Raw genomic sequence first — 22700 nt, 5'->3', positions numbered from 1 at the left:
TCTTTAAGTTGAGTAAATGTGGGCAAAGTGGTTTGACCTGAGGAAAAGGGGGGGGGGGGGGCTCAGTCTCGGGGATGTAGTTCTATCCCAAACGAGCACTCTGTCCTGTCTGAGTGCTGGAGGAAAGTCAGGGCTGTCGAAAAGAGGTGTTAATGGGCCAGGGCGATGGGAGACGGAAGAGCTGGACAACATTCTATTCCAGACCCTAAGGGTACTATTCCATAACTTCCATAAATGTAATCAGTAGATCACAGTAAGCCCACCGAACCGCCGCCGCCGCTCTGGACTACACTCAAATACTACTCTCATCACCTGCTCATAGCATGAGCAGGTGATGGGGAAGTAGTAGCTGTGTTATATTGCGATGAGATCGCCGCCACTGCTGCTGATGCTGCGCAGGGGAGCCGCTCATCACTCTGCAGCCATCATCCCCCTCCGCTCCCCCCTCCTGCTTCTTCTTTCTGGATCCGGCTGACTCCCCGCCTGGCCGCCGCTCTCCGATCACACGTGCCGGCCGGGGACACCAGGAAGCATCGGGAGCATCAGCAGCAGCGGCGATCTCAGCAATATAACACAGCTACTACTCTCCCATCACCTGCAGGTATTCAATCAAAAACACTGTATATTACATTTACATACACATCCATTGTAATTCCAATGGAGTGTCCAGCAGGGACGCACTATATATAGAAGTCAATGGTACTTATTGACTTCTATATATATATAGTGCGCCCCTGCTGGACACTCCATTGTAATTACACCCCAGGTTCATGACATCACTTTTTTTTTAGAGAATCTGAAGTCTCCCTGATCTACTTAATTAAGAGAAATAGCCCTATATGTGCATTTCCCATAATTAATGTACATTAGAAATTTGTCTAACTTTCCATAAGTAATAACATATTAAAAAATAGTTTGGGCCGGAGTTGTCCTTTAAGCCGGTGCTTATAGGATCGGTGCCGGGAAGAAGGAGCGGAGCTCTTACACTGTGCGACCACTCGGCGCCATTCCTAGACCACGCCCCCTAGTCTTGGATCTTGATGAGGAGCAGCGACAACATCATAACCGTATATATCCACATGAGATTTTATTAACGATCAGTAACAAGTTTGGAGCTGCGGTATATGATATCTGTATCACCGCCAGATCTCCTATACACATGGGGAATACATAGCTGTGGTATCTGGATTATATTTGCTTTTTTATACCAGATGTGTGAGTGATCATTGAGCGCTATGAATTGGCTTCTCCCCAGAGTGAATCTTTTTATGAGTAATAAGATTAGATTTCCGTGTAAAACATTTTTAACATTCTGAACATGAAAATGGCTTCTCTCCTGTATGAGTTCTTTCATGTCTAGTGAGCGCTGATTTGAAAGCAAAACATTTTCTACATTCTGAACATGAAAATGGCTTCTCTCCTGTATGAGTCCTTTTATGTCTGGTGAGATTTGATTTTAAAGTAAAACATTTTCCACATTCTGAACATGAAAATGGCTTCTCTCTTGTATGGGTTCTTTCATGTACAGTGAGCGCTGTTTTGACAGCAAAGCATTTTCCACATTCTGAACATGAAAATGGCTTCTCTCCCGTATGAGTTCTTTCATGTATAGTGAGCATTGTTTTCTCAGTAAAACATTTTCCACATTCTGAACATGAAAATGGCTTCTCTCCTGTATGAGTCCTTTCATGTCCGGTGAGATTTGATTTTCGAGTAAAACATTTTCCACATTCTGAACATGTAAATAAATTCTCTCCAGTATGAGTCCTTTTATGTCTGGTGAGATTTGATTTTAAAGTAAAACATTTTCCACATTCTGAACATGAAAATAACTTCTCCCTTGTATGAGTCCGTTCATGTCCGGTGAGATGTGATTTTAGAGTAAAACATTTTCTACATTCTGAACATGAAAATGGCTTCTCTCCTGTATGAGTTCTTTCATGTACAGTGAGCGCAGATTTGAAATCAAAACCTTTTCCACATTCTGAACATGAAAATGGCTTCTCTCCTGTATGAGTCCTTTCATGTAAAGTGAGCTGTGAATTTAAAGTAAAACATTTTCCACATTTTGAACATGAAAATGGCTTCTCTCCAGTATGATTTCTTTCATGTACAGTGAGCGCTGATTTGAGAGCAAAACATTTTTCACATTCTGAACATGAAAATGGCTTCTCTCCCGTATGGGTTCTTTTATGTACAGTGAGCGCAGATTTGAAATCAAAACCTTTTCCACATTCTGAACATGAAAATGGCTTCTCTCCTGTATGAGTCCTTTCATGTAAAGTGAGCTGTGAATTTAAAGTAAAACATTTTCCACATTTTGAACATGAAAATGGCTTCTCTCCAGTATGATTTCTTTCATGTACAGTGAGCGCTGATTTGAGAACAAAACATTTTTCACATTCTGAACATGAAAATGGCTTCACCCCTGTGTGAATTCTTTGATGAGCTAAAAAGTTTTCTTTTCGTGTAAAACATTTTCCACATTCTGAACATGAAAATGGCTTCTCTCCTGTATGAGTTCTTTCATGTAAAGTGAGCACTGATTTTAAAGCAAAACATTTTCCACATTCTGAACATGAAAATGGCTTCTCTCCTGTATGGATTCTTTCATGTACAGTGAGTGCTGATTTGAAAGCAAAACATTTTCCACATTCTGAACATAAAAATGGCTTCTCTCCTGTGTGAGTTCTTTCATGTATAGTGAGAAGTGATTTCTGAGTAAAACATTTTCCACATTCTGAACATGTAAATAAATTCTCTCCAGTATGAGTCCTTTTATGTCTGGTGAGATCTGATTTTTTAGTAAAACATTTTCCACATTCTGAACATGTAAATAAATTCTCTCCAGTATGAGTCCTTTTATGTCCGGTGAGAGTTGATTTTAAAGTAAAACATTTTCTACATTCTGAACATGAAAATGGCTTCTCTCCTGTATGTGTCCTTTCATGTCCGGTGAGATGTGATTTGTGAGAAAAACATTTTCCACATTTTGAACATGAAAATCTCTTCTCCTTATTGTGGTTAATCTCTGGTGGATCAGTAGCCAGGACTTGTATAGAAGGATGAGATGGCAGATCTTTGCTGTGAGGGGCTGGGGGTATATCTGGGGTAATAGAAGGTTCTTCATATGTATCTTGTGTGATCTGACCATCTGCTGTAATATCTGGAGATATCTGATGTCCCTCTGATCTCCGGGGACACTCAGCTGCCAAGAAGAAAGATGGGTTATTATTATTTAATAACATAATGTTACATTTCTATTGATAATTGATTCATCTTGACTGTAAAACCTGGATAGATAAGAATACTAAGTGTCCTATTACACCGAGCGATTATCAGGTGATTGGGGCGGATATCGCTCCTGTAATAAAGACAGCGATCAGCCAATGAGCGGCAATCGTTACCTTGTCGGCTGAACGTGGTCTTACACCATGACACTCATCAGCCTGATGGAAGGGGTACTCGCTGTATAGAGAATAATAAAGATGATACTTACCTCTCCACGCTCCCCCGGTGTCCTCCTGCCTTGTCTCTGAATCCACTGCTGTCCCGTCGTGGTCAGTGATTGGCTGAGCAGCTGTGACTGCAGAGACGGGTTCAGAAGTGTCAGTGACATCAGCAGGGGACCCAGAGACAAGGTAGGAGGACGACGGGGGAGCGTGGAGAGGTAAGTATCATCTTTATTATTTTACCCCTTTAAAGCAAAGTCTGCACGGACATCACTAACAATGTCCGTTCTGCCCCACTCACACGACTGATCCATCTAATAGGCTCTGTAAGCAATCGCCGATCTAGCAGAGAGACAGTGAGAGTCGGCCATGTAATACGGCCCTAAGAGCGGTGTGAGGGATATGGACGGCCGTGTCTGTATACATGACTATGTACAGTGATAGTATATGTGGTGTGCTATTATATGTATATTACACTGGATACGGCATATACTCTTCCTATAGTAAGTGTAATAGTATGTGTGTGCAGGCCCAGAGCTGATCCCAGTTACTGAGATCGCTGAGTAGCGTGGAGTCCGGCCGTCTGTGCAGCTGGTTGATAAGACCAAACGCTTCCTGCAAGGGGCAATAAGCCCGGAGCTGCTGAAGGGGTTACACTGTGGAGATCCCCTCTAAGGGTTCTATTACATGGAGCTGCTGAAGGGGTTACATTGTGGAGATCCCCTCTAAGAGTTCTATTACACGGAGCTGCTGAAGGGGTTACATTGTGGAGATCCCCTCTAAGGGTTCTATTACACGGAGCTGCTGAAGGGGTTACATTGTGGAGATCCCCTCTAAGGGTTCTATTACACGGAGCTGCTGAAGGGGTTACATTGTGGAGATCCCCTCTAAGGGTTCTATTACACGGAGCTGATGAAGGGGTTACATTGTGGAGATCCCCTCTAAGGGTTCTATTACACGGCGCTGCTGAAGGGGTTACATTGTGGAGATCCCCTCTAAGGGTTCTATTACACGGAGCTGCTGAAGGGGTTACACTGTGGAGATCCCCTCTAAGGGTTCTATTACACGGAGCTGCTGAAGGGGTTACACTGTGGAGATCCCCTCTAAGGGCTCTATTACACGGAGCTGCTGAAGGGGTTACATTGTGGAGATCCCCTCTAAGGGTTCTATTACACGGCGCTGCTGAAGGGGTTACATTGTGGAGATCCCCTCTAAGGGCTCTATTACACGGAGAGATAATCGGCTGCTGTGTCTTTAGGTCTGACATCAAAATAATCTACAGCAGATTGCGCAATAGCGTGTAATAGGTGTAATAGTGATAGTCCTAGCGTTGGGTGTGACGGGGACATCGCAGGGAGCAGAAACATGGTCGGTCTACCTGTCCGCGCCATCACATAAGGGGGATCTCAGACTCGGAATATAATGTGTGATACGCCAGGAATCAGAGCGGATAGGAGATAGGAATTATGAAGCAGGCCCGGGGCTCGTACCGTCACCCGGACACCTGGGGAAGTGACTTTTTTGATATTTTTAGGTGTGATCCCTTGATGGCTGAGGGGGATGGGTGAAGCTCCGCCCAGAGGGGCGGAGTTAGATATGTCGGGTGACGCCCCCCTCAGGCCTTGGAGAACAATGAGACTTAGAGAACATTGCAGTGTCACAAAGCTGGGGATCCAGTCCAGTGTGTTGTCCTCCATTTTCCATGCCCAATCCCCAGAGGAGGAAGAAGCTATACGACACAGCTCTATGCTGACTACTAGAACTTTCTTATTTATCCTTCTTGTTGTCGGTGCTTGCAGTGACTCCAAGGTCGTTTCTAGAGGCGGGCGGGACCGCCCGCTCGCCCCATCATCTGCCTCTGTGCAATCACGTCATATCACTGCTGCTGAAGAGAGAAGATGTGTGCGGGGGTGGCGGCAGCCTGTTCCTCACAGACTGGAGAAGAGGAGAGAAGGACCCGCTGTATGCTGTAACAAGGTGAGTATAAAGGTTTTTTTTGTGTGTGTGGGCAAAGCATGGGGGGATTATTACTATGGGGGGGGGAGCACAGGGGGGCTTATTACTTACTATGGGGGGGGAGCACAGGGGGGCTTATTACTATAGGGGGAGCACAGGGGGGCTTATTACTATGGGTGGGGGAGCACAGAGGGGTTTAATACTATGGGTGGGGGATCACAGGGGGGCTTATTACTATGGGTGGTGGAGCAAATGGGTGCTTATTACTATGGGGTGAGCACAGGGGGGCTTATAAGTATGGGTGGGGGAGCACAGGGGGGCTTATTACTATGGCTGGGGGAGAACAGGGGGGGTTATTACTATGGGGGGGAGCACAGGGGGGTTATTACTATGGGTGGGGGAGCACAGGGGGGCTTATTACTTTGGGGGAGCACAGGGGGACTTATTACTAAGGGTGGGGGAGCACAGGGGGGTTTAATACTATGGGTGAGGGATCACAGGGGGGCTTATTACTATGGGTGGGGGAGCACAGGGGGGTTTAATACTATGGGTGAGGGATCACAGGGGGGCTTATTACTATGGGTGGGGGAACACAGGGGGGCTTATTACTATGGGTGGTGGGCACAGGGGGGGCATATTACTATGGTGTAGTAGCACAGGGGGCTTATTACTATGTGGGAGCACAGGGGGGATTATTATAATGGGGGAATAGAACAGGGGTGCTTATTACTATGGGGAAGCACAGGGGGGCTTATTAATGTGGGTGGGGGAGCAAAGGGGGCTTATTACTATGGGTGGGGGAGCACAGGGGGGATTATTACTATGGGTGGGGCACAAGCGGGCTTATTACAAAGGGGGAAGATCAGGGGGGCTTATTACTATGGGTGGGGGAGCACAGGGGGGCTTATTACTATGGGTGGGGGAGCACAGGGGGGCTTATTACTATGGGGGTGCACAGGGGGGCTTATTACTATGGGTGGGGGAGCACAGGGGTCTTATTACTATGGGGGGAGCACAGAGGGAGCTTATTACTATGGGTGGTGGAGCACAGGGGGGCTTATTACTATGGCTGGGGGAGCACAGGGGGGCTTATTACTATGGGGGGAAGCACAGGGGGGATTTTTAATATGGGTGGGGGCACAGGGGGGCTTATTACTATGGGTGGGGGAGCACAGGGGGGCTTATTACTATGGGGGAGCACAGGGGGACTTATTACTAAGGGTGGGGGAACACAGGGGGGTTTAATACTATGGGTGAGGGATCACAGGGGGGCTTATTACTATGGGTGGGGGAACACAGGGGGGTTTATTACTATGGGTGGGGGGCACTGGGGGGCATATTACTATGGTGTAGTAGCACAGGGGGCTTATTACTATGTGGGAGCACAGGGGGGATAATTATAATGGGGGAAGAGTACAGGGGTGCTTATTACTATGGGGAAGCACAGGGGGGCTTATTAATGTGGGTGGGGGAGCAAAGGGGGCTTATTACTATGGGTGGGGCACAAGCGGGCTTATTACAAAGGGGAAAGATCAGGGGGGTTTATTACTATGGGTGGGGGAGCACAGGGGGCTTATTACTATGCGGGGAGCAAAGGGGGGCTTATTACTATGGGTGGGGGAGCACAGGGGGGCTTATTACTATGGGTGGGGGAGCACAGGGGGGCTTATTACTATGGGTGGGGGAGCACAGGGGGGATTATTACTTTGGGTGGGGCACAAGCGGGCTTATTACAAAGGGGGAAGATCAGGGGGGTTTATTATATGGGTGGGGGAGCACAGGGGGCTTATTACTATGCGGGGAGCAAAGGGGGGCTTATTACTATGGGTGGGGAGCACAGGGGGGCTTATTACTATGGGTGGGGGAGCACAGGGGGAATTATTACTTTGGGTGGGGCACAAGCGGGCTTATTACAAAGGGGGAAGATCAGGGGGGTTTATTATATGGGTGGGGGAGCACAGGGGGCTTATTACTATGCGGGGAGCAAAGGGGGGCTTATTACTATGGGTGGGGAGCACAGGGGGCTTATTACTATGGGTGGGGGAGCACAGGGGGGATTATTACTTTGGGTGGGGCACAAGCGGGCTTATTACAAAGGGGGAAGATCAGGGGGGTTTATTACTATGGGTGGGGGAGCACAGGGGGCTTATTACTATGCGGGGAGCAAAGGGGGGCTTATTACTATGGGTGGGGAGCACAGGGGGGGCTTATTACTATGGGTGGGGGAGCACAGGGGGGCTTATTACTATGGGGGTGCACAGGGGGGCTTATTACTATGGGTGGGGGAGCACAGGGGTCTTATTACTATGGGGGGAGCACAGAGGGAGCTTATTACTATGGGTGGTGGAGCACAGGGGGGCTTATTACTATGGCTGGGGGAGCACAGGGGGGCTTATTACTATGGGGGGAAGCACAGGGGGGATTTTTACTATGGGTGGGGGCACAGGGGGGCTTATTACTATGGGTGGGGGAGCACAGGGGGGCTTATTACTATGGGGGGAGCAAAGGGGAGCTTATAACTATGGGTGGGGGAGCACAGGGGGGCTTATTACTATGGATGTGGGGGCAGAGGGGGGCTTATTACTATGGGGGGAAGCACAGGGGGGATTAATACTATATGTGGGGGGCACAGGGGGGCTCATTACTATTGGTGGGAGAGCACAGGGCGGCTTATTACTATGGGGGGAGCAAAGGGGGGCTTACTACTATGGGTTGGGGAACAAAGGGGGGCTTATTACTATGGGTGGTTGGGCACAGGGGGGCTTATTACTATGGGTGGGTGGGAACAGATGGGCTTATTACTATGGGGGAAACACAGGGGGGATTATTACTATGGGTGGGGGAGCACAGGAGGACTTATTACTATGGGGGGGCACAGGGGGGAATATTACTATGGGTGGGGGAGCACAGGGGTCTTATTACTATGGAGGGAGCACAGAGGGAGCTTTTTACTATGGGTGGGGGAGCACAGAGGGGCTTATTACTATGGGTGGGGGGCACAGGGGGGCTTATTACTATGGGTGGGGGTACACAGGGGGCTTATTACTATGGGGGGAGCAAAGGGAGGCTTATTACAATGGGTGGGAGAGCACAGGGGGGCTTATTACTATGGCTGAAGGAGCACAGGGGGGCTTATTACTATGGGGGGAAGCACAAGGGGGATTATTACTATGGGTGGGGGGCACAGGGGGGCTTATTACTATGGGTGGGGGAGCACAGGGGGGCTTATTACTATGAAGGGAGCAAAGGGGGGCTTATTACTATGGGCTGGGGAACACAGAGGGGCTTATTACTATGGGTGGGTGGGCACAGGGGGGCTTATTACTATGGGTTGGTGGGCACAGGGGGGCTTATTACTATGGGGGGAACACAGGGGGGATTATTACTATGGGTGGGGGAGCACAGGAGGGCTTATTACTATGGGGGGGGCACAGGGGGTTTATTACTATGGGTGGGGGAGCACAGGGGTCTTTTTAATATGGGGGGAGCACAGGGGGGCTTATTACTATGGCTGGGGGAGCACAGGGGGGCTTATTACTATGGGGGGAAGCACAGGGGATTATTACTATGGGTGGGGGGCAAAGGGGGGCTTATTACTATGGGTGGGGGAGCACAGGGGGGCTTACTACTATGGGGGGAGCAAAGGGGGGCTTATTACTATAGGGGGAAGCACTGGGGGGATTATTACTATGGCTGGGGGGCACAGGGGGGCTTATTACTATGGGTGGGGGAGCACAGGGGGGCTTAATACTATGGGGGGAGCAAAGGGGGGCTTATTACTATGGGTTGGGGAACACAGAGGGGCTTATTACTATGGGTGGGTGGGCACAGGGGGGCTTATTACTATGGGTGGGTGGGCACAGGGGGCTTATTACTATGGGGAAACACAGGGGGGATTATTACTATGGGTGGGGAGAACAGGGGGGCTTATTACTATGGGTGGGTGGACACAGGGGGGCTTATTACTATGGGTGGGGGAGCACAGGGGGGCTTATTACTATGGGTGGGTGGGCACAGGGGGGCTTATTACTATGGGTGGGGGAGCATAGGGGGGCTTATTACTATGGGGGGAGCAAAGGGGGCTTATTACTATGGGTGGGGGAGCACAGGGGGGCTTATTACTATGACTGGGGGAGCACAGGGGGGCTTTTTACTATGGGGGGAGCAAAGGGGGCTTATTACTATGGGTGGGGGAGCACAGGGGGGCTTATTACTATGGCTGGGGGAGTACAGGGGGCTTATTACTATGGGGGGAGCAAAGGGGGGCTTATTACTATGGGTTGGGGAACACAGGGGGGCTTATTACTATGGGTGGGGGAGCACAGGGGGCTTATTACTATTGGTGGGGGAGCAGAGGGGGGCTTATTACTATGGGTGGGTGGGCACAGGGGTGCTTATTACTATGGCTGGGGGAGCACATGGGGACTTACTACTATGGGGGGAGCACAGGGGGGCTTATTACTATGGGCAGAGCACAGGGGGGCTTATTACTATGGCTGGGGAAGCACAGGGGGGCTCATTATTATGGGTGGGGGGCACAGGGGGGCTTATTACTATGGGTGGGGGGCACAGGGGGCTTATAACTTTGGAGGGGAGCACAGGGGTCATATTACTATGGGTGGGGAGCACAGGGGGCTTATTACTATGGGTGGGGGAGCACATGGGGGCTTACTACTATGGGTGGGGGAGCACAGGGGGGCTTATTACTATGGGTGGGGGGCACAAAGGGGCTTATTACTATGGGGGAGCACAGGGGGGCTTATTACTATGGGTGGGGGATGACAGGGGGGCTTATTACTATGGGTGGGGGAGCACAGGGGGCTTATTACTATGGGGGGAGCACAGGGGGGCTTAATACTATGGGTGGGGGAGCACAGGGGGCTTATTACTATGGGTGTAGGAGCACAGGGGTCTTATTACTATGGATGGGGGGATTACAGGTGTCTTATTACTATGGGTGGGGGAGCACAGGGGGGATTATTACTATGGGGGGAGAACAGGGGGGATTATTACTGTCTGGGGGAGCACAAGGGGCTTATTACTATGGGGGGAACACAGGGGGGATTATTACTATGGGGGAAGAGCACAGGGGGATTTATTACTATGGGGACTGCACAGCTGGGATTATTACTATGGGGGGAGCACAGGGGGGATTATTACTATGGGGGAGCACAGGGGGGATTATTACTATGGGGGAAAAGCACATGGGGGATTATTACTATGGGGGAAGAGCACAGGAGGATTAATTACTATGGGGGAAGAGCACAGGGTTTTTTATTACTATAGGTGGGGGAGCACAGGGGGGCTTATTACTATGGGTGGGGAGCACAGGGGGGCTTATTACTATGGGTGGGGGAGCACAGGGGGGCTTGTTACTATGGGGGGAGCACAGGGGGAATTATTACTATGGGGGAAGAGCACAGGGGGTCATTATTACTACATGGGGGCACAGCAGGGGATCCTACATACAGAGGGCAACCCACATAGCTACTGACTTTACTGCACAAGACACAAAAAAAGTGGAAGTTTTTATTGTAAAAGTGTGGAGCCTGAGATGTTTGTCTGGCAGGTTCAGAAGAGAGGAATTGTGGCTGCAAGAAATCATTATGGTTGTCTGGGCCAGATGGAGAGGAAAAGGGAAAGTGTTGCCTCAGATCAAAGTCACTGAATGACTGTACTGTAGTGATGAGCGAATACTGTTCAATCTAATAGATATTCGAACGAATAGTGAGATATTCGAATATTCGATATTCGTACGAATATCCCGCGAATATTCGATAAGCGTTCAAATCCCCCAGCTTCCGGTTTCACCCTCCAAATGGTCAAATAGATGTTTTTCACTAATCGAATACTTGTTCCTATAGACTTTAATGGGATCGAATATTCAATCGAATATTCGAATATTCGCGGGATATCCGTACGATTTCGAATATTCGAATATCTCACTATTCGCTTATCACTACTGTACTGTCCATATTTATGCATTAAACCTAAAGGTTTGATAGTTTGTCTTGTGCCTAGTTAGCTCTGTGAAGAGTGTATGTGCGGTGTGACTGTATGTTGTATGACCGGGTGGCTTACTATACTGTGTGGGTGTGTCTAATTGTGAGTAGAACACCTTGGGGCTCCCTTTCTCTCCAGTAACATAACAGACAGGGCGGTGGCAGCAAAGTATTGTGTATGTACCTTGTGTTAGGGAGTCTGGCAGCGGCTAGTGGGTTACATGAATGACAGGAGGTGGTGGATCCAGACACAGCAAAGTTGTGTGTGTGCTGGCCTGCGAACAGGGAGTGTTTGTGGCAACGTGGGTGTCTGGGTGTGCGGAAGACGTCAGGTGGTGATTGACGCTCCAGTTGCGGCCTATGAGCAGTGCATAAGAGCATGAGGTGAATCGACCTGCAGGGCTAGTGCAACCCAGGTAACCCTGACTCCTGAACTCCCAGAATTCTCCGACCTCTTGTCCTTCCCCCTTTGTTCTTTTCCCCACCCCCTTGTCACATAACGGCCAGGGTTGTCGTGTCCCTGACAAGCAGCATTTCAGTCGTCTTTAATGTCAGATTTTCCCCCAGTGCCCACTCCGCCCATTTTATCGAGAGCCGCAGGTGTGTATATAGTGATGTGTATTACCTGCTGATGGGAGGGGCTGCTGATCCTCCAGCATCACATCCCTGTACTGATCCTTGTGTCCTTCTACATACTCCCACTCCTCCATGGACAAATAGACCGCCATATTTACCTTAAAAGACAAGACAAGATCACTTAGGGGTCACATTACATGCTATCCATAGAAGTCTATGTAGATGGGAGGGGGAAGAGGAGGGGGAAGAAGCTTCCGAGTGAGATAGATGTAAGAGACACAAACATGGCGGCCGCAGTATTATACATGTCCCAACAATGAAGCTGTAACACTCCGGGCTTATTCCCACCTTCCATTCACAGTCTGTAAATAAGGAGGATGTGCTACAGAACCGAGATCAGAGTTCCTGGCATCATGTATCACTGTGATGCCGGGAGCTCCGGAACTGTTTAAATGTTGGCGCTACTGTACTGACGCGCTGTATCAGATGGGAAACATTTGAAGAGTTTCGGAGCTCCTGGCATCATAATGAAACCTGATACTGGGAGTTCCGGTCCGTACCACGTCTCCATACACAGATGAAGCCATTACAATATGGCGCTGACCTTCTAAGCACAGAGAGATATTCCATTCTGTAAAGCTTATGTAAGTAATACTAGTGCCATGCAAGTAACTCTTTTTGTACCTAGGCCAATGAAGTACTGACACGAGCCTTAGTAGAAGAACACCCGCCCCCAGGATGTATATATACTGAATGTAGGAGATCCACCTTACCCATCAGTGTGTTAGTGTGGTTACTGCGCACTATACACTTATATATAACTTGTAATTCGGAGCAGACAGTCAGTGTGGCAGCACTATGAGGTGCATCCTTATCAAATCCATAGACACTTGACAATACAGCAACCAGATCTGCATTAGGAATATACTGGAGGGTACAGTCGTGCTGACTGAGTAGCGTGCTGAGAGATACAAGAAGCAGAGTAGCAGAGAGGAGGATGTTGTGAGAATCTCAACCCAAGTAGTACTGTGTCATAGAAAAAAGAAAAATACGAAGGCACTCACCAATAAAATATAGCCTTTATTTCATTTCTTTAAAACCGTTCATTCAGTCAGGTACGAGGACGCCAGCTCCGGCGTGATTGTGAAGGGCGTGACAGCTGTTTCACACGTGATTCGTGCTTCTACAGACACCACAAAATAATAATACACATTCCATTCCCTGCAATATTTTTTCACGAACCCAATGTGAACAATCTGGTAGTGCCAGCCACAGTATCTCATCAGTTCAAGTAGTACTGTGCTCTGCCGGAATGTTGGAGGATGAGGTAGAAGAATACTTAGAAGAATAAGAAGAAGAGAATCCCTGTGCCTGTGTTTTGACCTTTGAGTCTTCGCACCACCTAATGCCCACTGGATTTGCGGGACCCGTCCTAGAGGGTGACACAGGGCCCAGACCTTGTTACCTGGAATGAGCAAAATGCTGAGGATTTCCTGCTGACAGATAGAGTTCCTAGTCTTATCGCAACTTTGCTCTATCTGGATCAGTTCCTAGCTTACTGCTGTCTGTGGATACTGTCCTGGTCTGTTACTCTCCTAGTCCACGGTGTGGGTTGAGGTTGTCTCTGACTTGTCCTCTCTTGAAAAGGGTTTAACACTGCAGAGTGTTGTGTAGCGTTACTAAGAAGAAAGTGTGAGCTGCGTCTTGTCTCCTACCCATTCGGGGATCTGACTACGACTGACCCGAGTAGGGGACCTGGCAGAGGGCCAGGGCCCAGGGAGGGTCACTGTAGAGAGCTGTCTAGCTTGCGTCCTTCGTCTACAATGTCCAATACGAAAGACCTTTTCACTTCCTCCACCCATGTGACTTCCTTCCTCAGTGTAATTAAAGTGCGCTGTGAGTGGGTGAAGATTGCAATAGAAGAAGTAAAGATAGAGCTGATAGGACAATAGTACAATAAGTACAGGCTTTTACGAAGGGTGTATACAATGGAAACACCCGTGGGGGAACACCACGCAATATTTTATAAATATTTTTTTTAAAAATGTATTCGTGCTTTGTGTAACGCTCTGCAGGCAGCTATACCCCCCTCCCCCCTCTCCCCGCTCTATTACTGTGTTTTATGGTTAGGATAATTTGTTCTCTCATGCTCTTTGCTTTACTTCAAGGTCTGGGAGTCCTCGCCAATAGATAACGGCAAGGACAGAGACAATGACTGCTCAGGCCAAATATGTAAACTATCTACTGCCTCCGACTATACCAGTATACAGCTACTACTACCCCCAACAGATTATACCAGTATACAGCTACTATTACCCCCAACAGACTATACCAGTATACAGCTACTACTACCACCAATAGACTATAACAGTATACAGCTACTACTACCCCCAACAGACTATACCAGTATACAGCTACTACTACCCCCAACAGACTATACCAGTATACAGCTACTACTACCCCCAACAGACTATACCAGTATACAGCTACTACTACCACCAATAGACTATAACAGTATACAGCTACTACTACCCCCAACAGACTATACCAGTATACAGCTACTACTACCCCCAACAGACTATACCAGTATACAGCTACTACTACCCCCAACAGACAATACCAGTATACAGTTGCTACTACCCCCAACAGACAATACCAGTATACAGCTACTACTATCCCCAACAGACTATACTAGTATACAGCTACTACTAGCCCCAATAGACTATACCAGTATACAGCTACTACTACCCCCAACAGACTATACCAGTATACAGCTACTACTACCCCCAACAGACAATACCAGTATACAGCTGCTACTACCCCCAACAGAAAATACCAGTATACAGCTACTACTACCCCCAACAGACTATACCAGTATACAGATACTACTACCCCCAACAGACTATACTAGTATACAGCTACTACTAGCCCCATTAGACTATACCAGTATACAGCTACTACTAGCCCCAATAGACTATAACAGTATACAGCTACTATTACCCCCAATAGACAATACCAGTATACAGCTACTACTACCCCCAACAGACTATACCAGTATACAGCTACTACTACCCCCATTAGACTATACCAGTATACAGCTACTACTACCCCAATAGACTATACCAGTATATACCTGCTACTACCCCCAACAGACAATACCAGTATACAGCTACTACTACCCCCAATAGACTATACCAGTATACAGCTACTACTAGCCCCAATAGACTATACCAGTATACAGCTACTACTACCCCCAACAGACTATACCAGTATACAGCTACTACTACCCCCCAACAGACTATACCAGTATACAGCTACTACTACCCCCAATAGACTATACCAGTATACAGCTACTACTACCTCCAACAGACTATACCAGTATACAGCTACTACTACCCCCAATAGACTATACCAGTATACAGCTACTACTACCCCCAATAGACTATACCAGTATACAGCTACTACTACCCCCAACAGACTATACCAGTATACAGCTACTACTACCCCAATAGACTATACCAGTATACAGCTACTACTACCCCCAACAGACTATACCAGTATACAGCTACTACTACCCCCAATAGACTATACCAGTATACAGCTACTACTACCCCCAATAGACTATACCAGTATACAGCTACTACTACCCCCAACAGACTATACCAGTATACAGATACTACTACCCCCAATAGACTATACCAGTATACAGCTACTACTACCCCCAACAGACTATACCAGTATACAGCTACTACTACCCCCCAATAGACTATACCATTATACAGCTACTACTACCTCCAACAGACTATACCAGTATACAGCTACTACTACCCCCAATAGACTATACCAGTATACAGCTACTACTACCCCCAACAGACTATACCAGTATACAGATACTACTACCCCCAATAGACTATACCAGTATACAGCTACTACTACCCCCAACAGACTATACCAGTATACAGCTACTACTACCCCCCAATAGACTATACCATTATACAGCTACTACTACCCCCAACAGACAATACCAGTATACAGCTACTACTACCCCCAATAGACTATACCAGTATACAGCTACTACTAGCCCCAATAGACTATACCAGTATACAGCTACTACTACCCCCAACAGACTATACCAGTATACAGCTACTACTACCCCCCAACAGACTATACCAGTATACAGCTACTACTACCCCCAATAGACTATACCAGTATACAGCTACTACTACCTCCAACAGACTATACCAGTATACAGCTACTACTACCCCCAATAGACTATACCAGTATACAGCTACTACTACCCCCAATAGACTATACCAGTATACAGCTACTACTACCCCCAACAGACTATACCAGTATACAGCTACTACTACCCCAATAGACTATACCAGTATACAGCTACTACTACCCCCAACAGACTATACCAGTATACAGCTACTACTACCCCCAATAGACTATACCAGTATACAGCTACTACTACCCCCAATAGACTATACCAGTATACAGCTACTACTACCCCCAACAGACTATACCAGTATACAGATACTACTACCCCCAATAGACTATACCAGTATACAGCTACTACTACCCCCAACAGACTATACCAGTATACAGCTACTACTACCCCCCAATAGACTATACCATTATACAGCTACTACTACCTCCAACAGACTATACCAGTATACAGCTACTACTACCCCCAATAGACTATACCAGTATTCAGCTACTATTACCCCCAACAGACTATACCAGTATACAGCTACTACTACCCCCAATAGACTATACCAGTATACAGCTACTACTACCCCAACAGACTATACCAGTATACAGCTACTACTACCCCCAATAGACTATAACAGTATACAGCTACTACTACCCCCAACAGACTATACCAGTATACAGCTACTACTACCCCAATAGACTATACCAGTATTCAGCTACTACTACCCCAATAGACTATACCAGTATACAGCTACTACTACCCCCAACAGACTATACTAGTATACAGCTACTACTACCCCCAACATACTATACCAGTATACAGCTACTACTACCCCCAATAGACTATACCAGTATACAGCTGCTACTACTACCCCCAATAGACTATACAGTGCTATGTGTCAGCTATACTACTACTACTACTACTCCCAATATACTATACAGTGCTATGTGTCAGCTATACTACTACTACTACTACCCCCAATATACTATACAGTGCTATGTGTCAGCTATACTACTACTACTACTACCCCCAATATACTATACAGTGCTATGTGTCAGCTATACTACTACTACTACTACCCCCAATGTACTATACAGTGCTATGTGTCAGCTATACTACTACTACCCCCAATATACTATACAGTGCTATGTGTCAGCTATACTACTACTACTACCCCCAATATACTATACAGTGCTATGTGTCAGCTATACTACTACTACCCCCAATATACTATACAGTGCTATGTGTCAGCTATACTACTACTACCCCCAATATACTATACAGTGCTATGTGTCAGCTATACTACTACTACTACCCCCAATATACTATACAGTGCTATGTGTCAGCTATACTACTACTACTACTACCCCCAATATACTATACAGTGCTATGTCAGCTATACTACTACTACTACCCCCAATATACTATACAGTGCTATGTGTCAGCTATACTACTACTACTACCCCCAATATACTATACAGTGCTATGTGTCAGCTATACTACTACTACTACCCCCAATATCCTATACAGTGCTATGTGTCAGCTATACTACTACTACTACCCCCAATATACTATACAGTGCTATGTGTCAGCTATACTACTACTACTACCCCCAATATACTATACAGTGCTATGTGTCAGCTATACTACTACTACTACCCCCAATATACTATACAGTGCTATGTGTCAGCTATACTACTACTACCCCCAATATACTATACAGTGCTATGTGTCAGCTATACTACTACTACCCCCAATATACTATACAGTGCTATGTGTCAGCCATACTACTACTACCCCAAATATACTATACAGTGCTATGTGTCAGCTATACTACTACTACCCCCAATATACTATACAGTGCTATGTGTCAGCTATACTACTACTACTACCCCCAATATACTATACAGTGATATGTGTCAGCTATACTACTACTACTACTACTACCCCCAATATACTATACAGTGCTATGTGTCAGCTATACTACTACTACTACCCCCAACATACTATACAGTGCTATGTGTCAGCTATACTACTACTACTACTACCCCCAATATACTATACAGTGCTATGTGTCAGCTATACTACTACTACTACCCCCAATATATTATACAGTGCTATGTGTCAGCTATACTACTACTACTACTACCCCCAATATACTATACAGTGCTATGTGTCAGCTATACTACTACTACTACCCCCAATATACTATACAGTGCTATGTGTCAGCTATACTACTACTACTACTACCCCCAATATACTATACAGTGCTATGTGTCAGCTATACTACTACTACTACTACCCCCAATATACTATACAGTGCTATGTGTCAGCTATACTACTACTACCCCCAATATACTATACAGTGCTATGTGTCAGCTATACTACTACTACCCCCAATATACTATACAGTGCTATGTGTCAGCTATACTACTACTACTACTACTACTACTACCCCCAATATACTATACAGTGCTATGTGTCAGCTATACTACTACTACCCCCAATATACTATACAGTGCTATGTGTCAGCCATACTACTACTACTACTACCCCCAATATACTATACAGTGCTATGTGTCAGCTATACTACTACTACCCCTAATGTACTATACAGTGCTATGTGTCAGCTATACTACTACTACTACCCCCAATATACTATACAGTGCTAGGTGTCAGCTATATTACTACTACTACCCCCAATATACTATACAGTGCTATGTGTCAGCTATACTACTACTACTACCCCAATATACTATACAGTGCTATGTGTCAGCTATACTACTACTACTACCCCCAATATACTATACAGTGCTATGTGTCAGCTATACTACTACTACTACCCCCAATATACTATACAGTGCTATGTGTCAGCTATACTACTACTACTACCCCCAATATACTATACAGTGCTATGTGTCAGCTATACTACTACTACTACTACCCCAATATACTATACAGTGCTATGTGTCAGCTATACTACTACTACCCCCAATATACTATACAGTGCTATGTGTCAGCTATACTACTACTACTACCCCTAATGTACTATACAGTGCTATGTGTCAGCTATACTACTACTACTACTACCCCCAATATCCTATACAGTGCTATGTGTCAGCTATACTACTACTACTACTACCCCCAATATACTATACAGTGCTATGTGTCAGCTATACTACTACTACTACCCCCAATATACTATACAGTGCTATGTGTCAGCTATACTACTACTACTACCCCAATATACTATACAGTGCTATGTGTCAGCTATACTACTACTACTACCACCAATATACTATACAGTGCTATGTGTCAGCTATACTACTACTACTACTACCCCCAATATACTATACAGTGCTATGTGTCAGCTATACTACTACTACCCCCCAATATACTATACAGTGCTATGTGTCAGCTATACTACTACTACTACCCCAATATACTATACAGTGCTATGTGTCAGCTATACTGCTACTACTACCCCCAATATACTATACAGTGCTATGTGTCAGCTATACTGCTACTACTACCCCCAATATACTATACAGTGCTATGTGTCAGCTATACTGCTACTACTACCCCCAATATACTATACAGTGCTATGTGTCAGCTATACTACTACTACTACCCCCAATATACTATACAGTGCTATGTGTCAGCTATACTACTACTACTACTACTCCCAATATACTATACAGTGCTATGTGTCAGCTTTACTACTACTACTACCCCCAATATACTATACAGTGCTATGTGTCAGCTATACTACTACTACTACTACCCCCAATATACTATACAGTGCTATGTGTCAGCTATACTACTACTACCCCCAATATATTATACAGTGCTATGTGTCAGCTATACTACTACTACTACTACTACCCCCAATATACTATACAGTACTATGTGTCAGCTATACTACTACTACTACTACTACTACCCCCAATATACTATACAGTGCTATGTGTCAGCTATACTACTACTACCCCCAATATATTATACAGTGCTATGTGTCAGCTATACTACTACTACTACTACTACCCCCAATATACTATACAGTGCTATGTGTCAGCTATACTACTACTACCCCCAATATACTATACAGTGCTATGTGTCAGCTATACTACTACTACTACCCCCAATATACTATACAGTGCTATGTGTCAGCTATACTACTACTACCCCCAATATACTATACAGTGCTATGTGTCAGCTATACTACTACTACTACCCCCAATATACTATACAGTGCTATGTGTCAGCTATACTACTACTACTACCCCCAATATACTATACAGTGCTATGTGTCAGCTATACTACTACTACTACCCCCAATATACTATACAGTGCTATGTCAGCTATACTACTACTACTACCCCCAATATACTATACAGTGCTATGTGTCAGCTATACTACTACTACCCCCAATATACTATACAGTGCTATGTGTCAGCTTTACTACTACTACTACTACCCCCAATATACTATACAGTGCTATGTGTCAGCCATACTACTACTACTATTCCCAATATACTATACAGTGCTGTGTGTCAGCTATACTACTACTACCCCCAATATACTATACAGTGCTGTGTGTCAGCTATACTACTACTACCCCAATATACTATACAGTGCTATGTGTCAGCTATACTACTACTACCCCTAATATACTATACAGTGCTATGTGTCAGCTATACTACTACTACTACTACCCCCAATATACTATACAGTGCTTTGTGTCAGCTATACTACTACTACCCCCAATATACTATACAGTGCTATGTGTCAGCTATACTACTACTACTACTACCCCCAATATACTATACAGTGCTATGTGTCAGCTATACTACTACTACTACCCCAATATACTATACAGTGCTATGTGTCAGCTATACTACTACTACTACCCCCAATATACTATACAGTGCTATGTGTCAGCTATACTGCTACTACTACCCCAATATACTATACAGTGCTATGTGTCAGCCATACTACTACTACTACCCCCAATATACTATACAGTGCTATGTGTCAGCTATACTACTACTACTACCCCCAATATACTATACAGTGCTATGTGTCAGCTATACTACTACTACTACCCCCAATATACTATACAGTGCTATGTGTCAGCTATACTACTACTACTACTACCCTTAATATACTATACAGTGCTATGTGTCAGCTATACTACTACTACCCCCAATATACTATACAGTGCTATGTGTCAGCTATACTACTACTACCCCCAATATACTATACAGTGCTATGTGTCACCTATACTACTACTACTACTACCCCCAATATACTATACAGTGCTATGTGTCACCTATACTACTACTACTACTACCCCCAATATACTATACAGTGCTATGTGTCAGCTATACTACTACTACTACCCCCAATATACTATACAGTGCTGTGTGTCAGCTATACTACTACTACTACCCCCAATATATTATACCGTGCTATGTGTCAGCTATACTACTACTACTACCCCCAATATACTATACAGTGCTATGTGTCAGCTATACTACTATCACCCACAACCACTAGACTAACAACAAATAAATCTAACATAGAGACCTATTTGGCCTCATTGCATATACAGCTATTACTCACAGAGCACAGTGTCAGATCCGGAGTGTGTTCCCTTCTTCCTCTGTATTTCTCACCACTCAGCTGTGTGCTGCACTATACACAGTAACTTCTATCCAGAACCTTCCGCCCCCCCCCCCCCATGTATTCCTGATCTGCCCCCTCCTCCCCCCTCCATTCTCTAAGCTGTATGTGTGTAATGTACATGTGCTGTGCGCAGTACTCAGGCCGTACCTGGCCGTTCTCTATCTGCTCCACATTAGATATATTTATATACTTACAGAATGGGGTAATGGTAGCACTGGTTCATTCTAAGCGTTATATAGCGTATATAGTAAGGAAAAGTATACATCACCGTCCTGAAACAAGCGGAGGGGTGGGAGCTCCTAACCTCTATCAGTACTATGCTGCAGCTCATCTCTCCAGAGTGCTGGACTGGCACAGACATGTGTGGTGTCCCACCACGGGTGTTGCTATTGGTTACACCCTTCGCAAAAGCTTATACTTTGTGTTAGTCAGTGGTGATGTAGTAGTGTTAAAGTTTCACCACAAGATGTCGCTATCCTCAGTATATGTACTTAGTTGCTGCACAGCTGTAGTCTTGTAAGGGTTTTTATGTGTTTATGCGTCACATGGATGTGTAGACCAATGAGAGTCTTTTCCTCTTCTATCCTATCATATCTCTCTTTATTTCTTCTCTATGCACTCTCCACCCATTCACAGCACACCTTACAGGGGCTGTAGATAGGATATCACGTGGGAAGAGGAAGTGTAGTTGGTTCTTTATGGTTGGACGTTGTAGAGGAAAGACGCAAGCTAGAACGCTCTCTACAGGGGTCTTTTGGGCCCTGGCCCTCTGCCAGGTCCCCAGTCTTAGTGTGCAGTCTAGGCTTA

General features: G+C 45.7%; 1 protein-coding gene and 1 pseudogene across 1 annotated transcript in view; both read right to left on the bottom strand.

Moving 5' to 3' along the window:
• The window catches only part of LOC138786863 (zinc finger protein 665-like), a 171550-nt gene extending 149668 nt beyond the window's left edge, over window positions 1–21882 (bottom strand). Inside the window, exons 1-3 of the mRNA XM_069963931.1 lie at window positions 21831–21882; window positions 12760–13169; window positions 12036–12144 (exon numbers count right to left, since the gene is read on the bottom strand). Coding sequence (XP_069820032.1) covers window positions 12036–12138 — 103 coding nt within the window. The 5' untranslated portion in view covers window positions 12139–12144; window positions 12760–13169; window positions 21831–21882. The remainder of the gene's footprint in view (window positions 1–12035; window positions 12145–12759; window positions 13170–21830) is intronic.
• LOC138786720 (oocyte zinc finger protein XlCOF7.1-like) lies at window positions 717–3378 on the bottom strand (annotated as a pseudogene).
• Window positions 21883–22700: the final 818 nt, after the last annotated feature.

The sequence above is a fragment of the Dendropsophus ebraccatus genome, chromosome 3 (genome assembly GCF_027789765.1).
Source record: "Dendropsophus ebraccatus isolate aDenEbr1 chromosome 3, aDenEbr1.pat, whole genome shotgun sequence".
Taxonomy (NCBI): Eukaryota; Metazoa; Chordata; class Amphibia; order Anura; family Hylidae; genus Dendropsophus; species Dendropsophus ebraccatus.
This window is presented reverse-complemented; position numbering and strand designations above follow the sequence as displayed.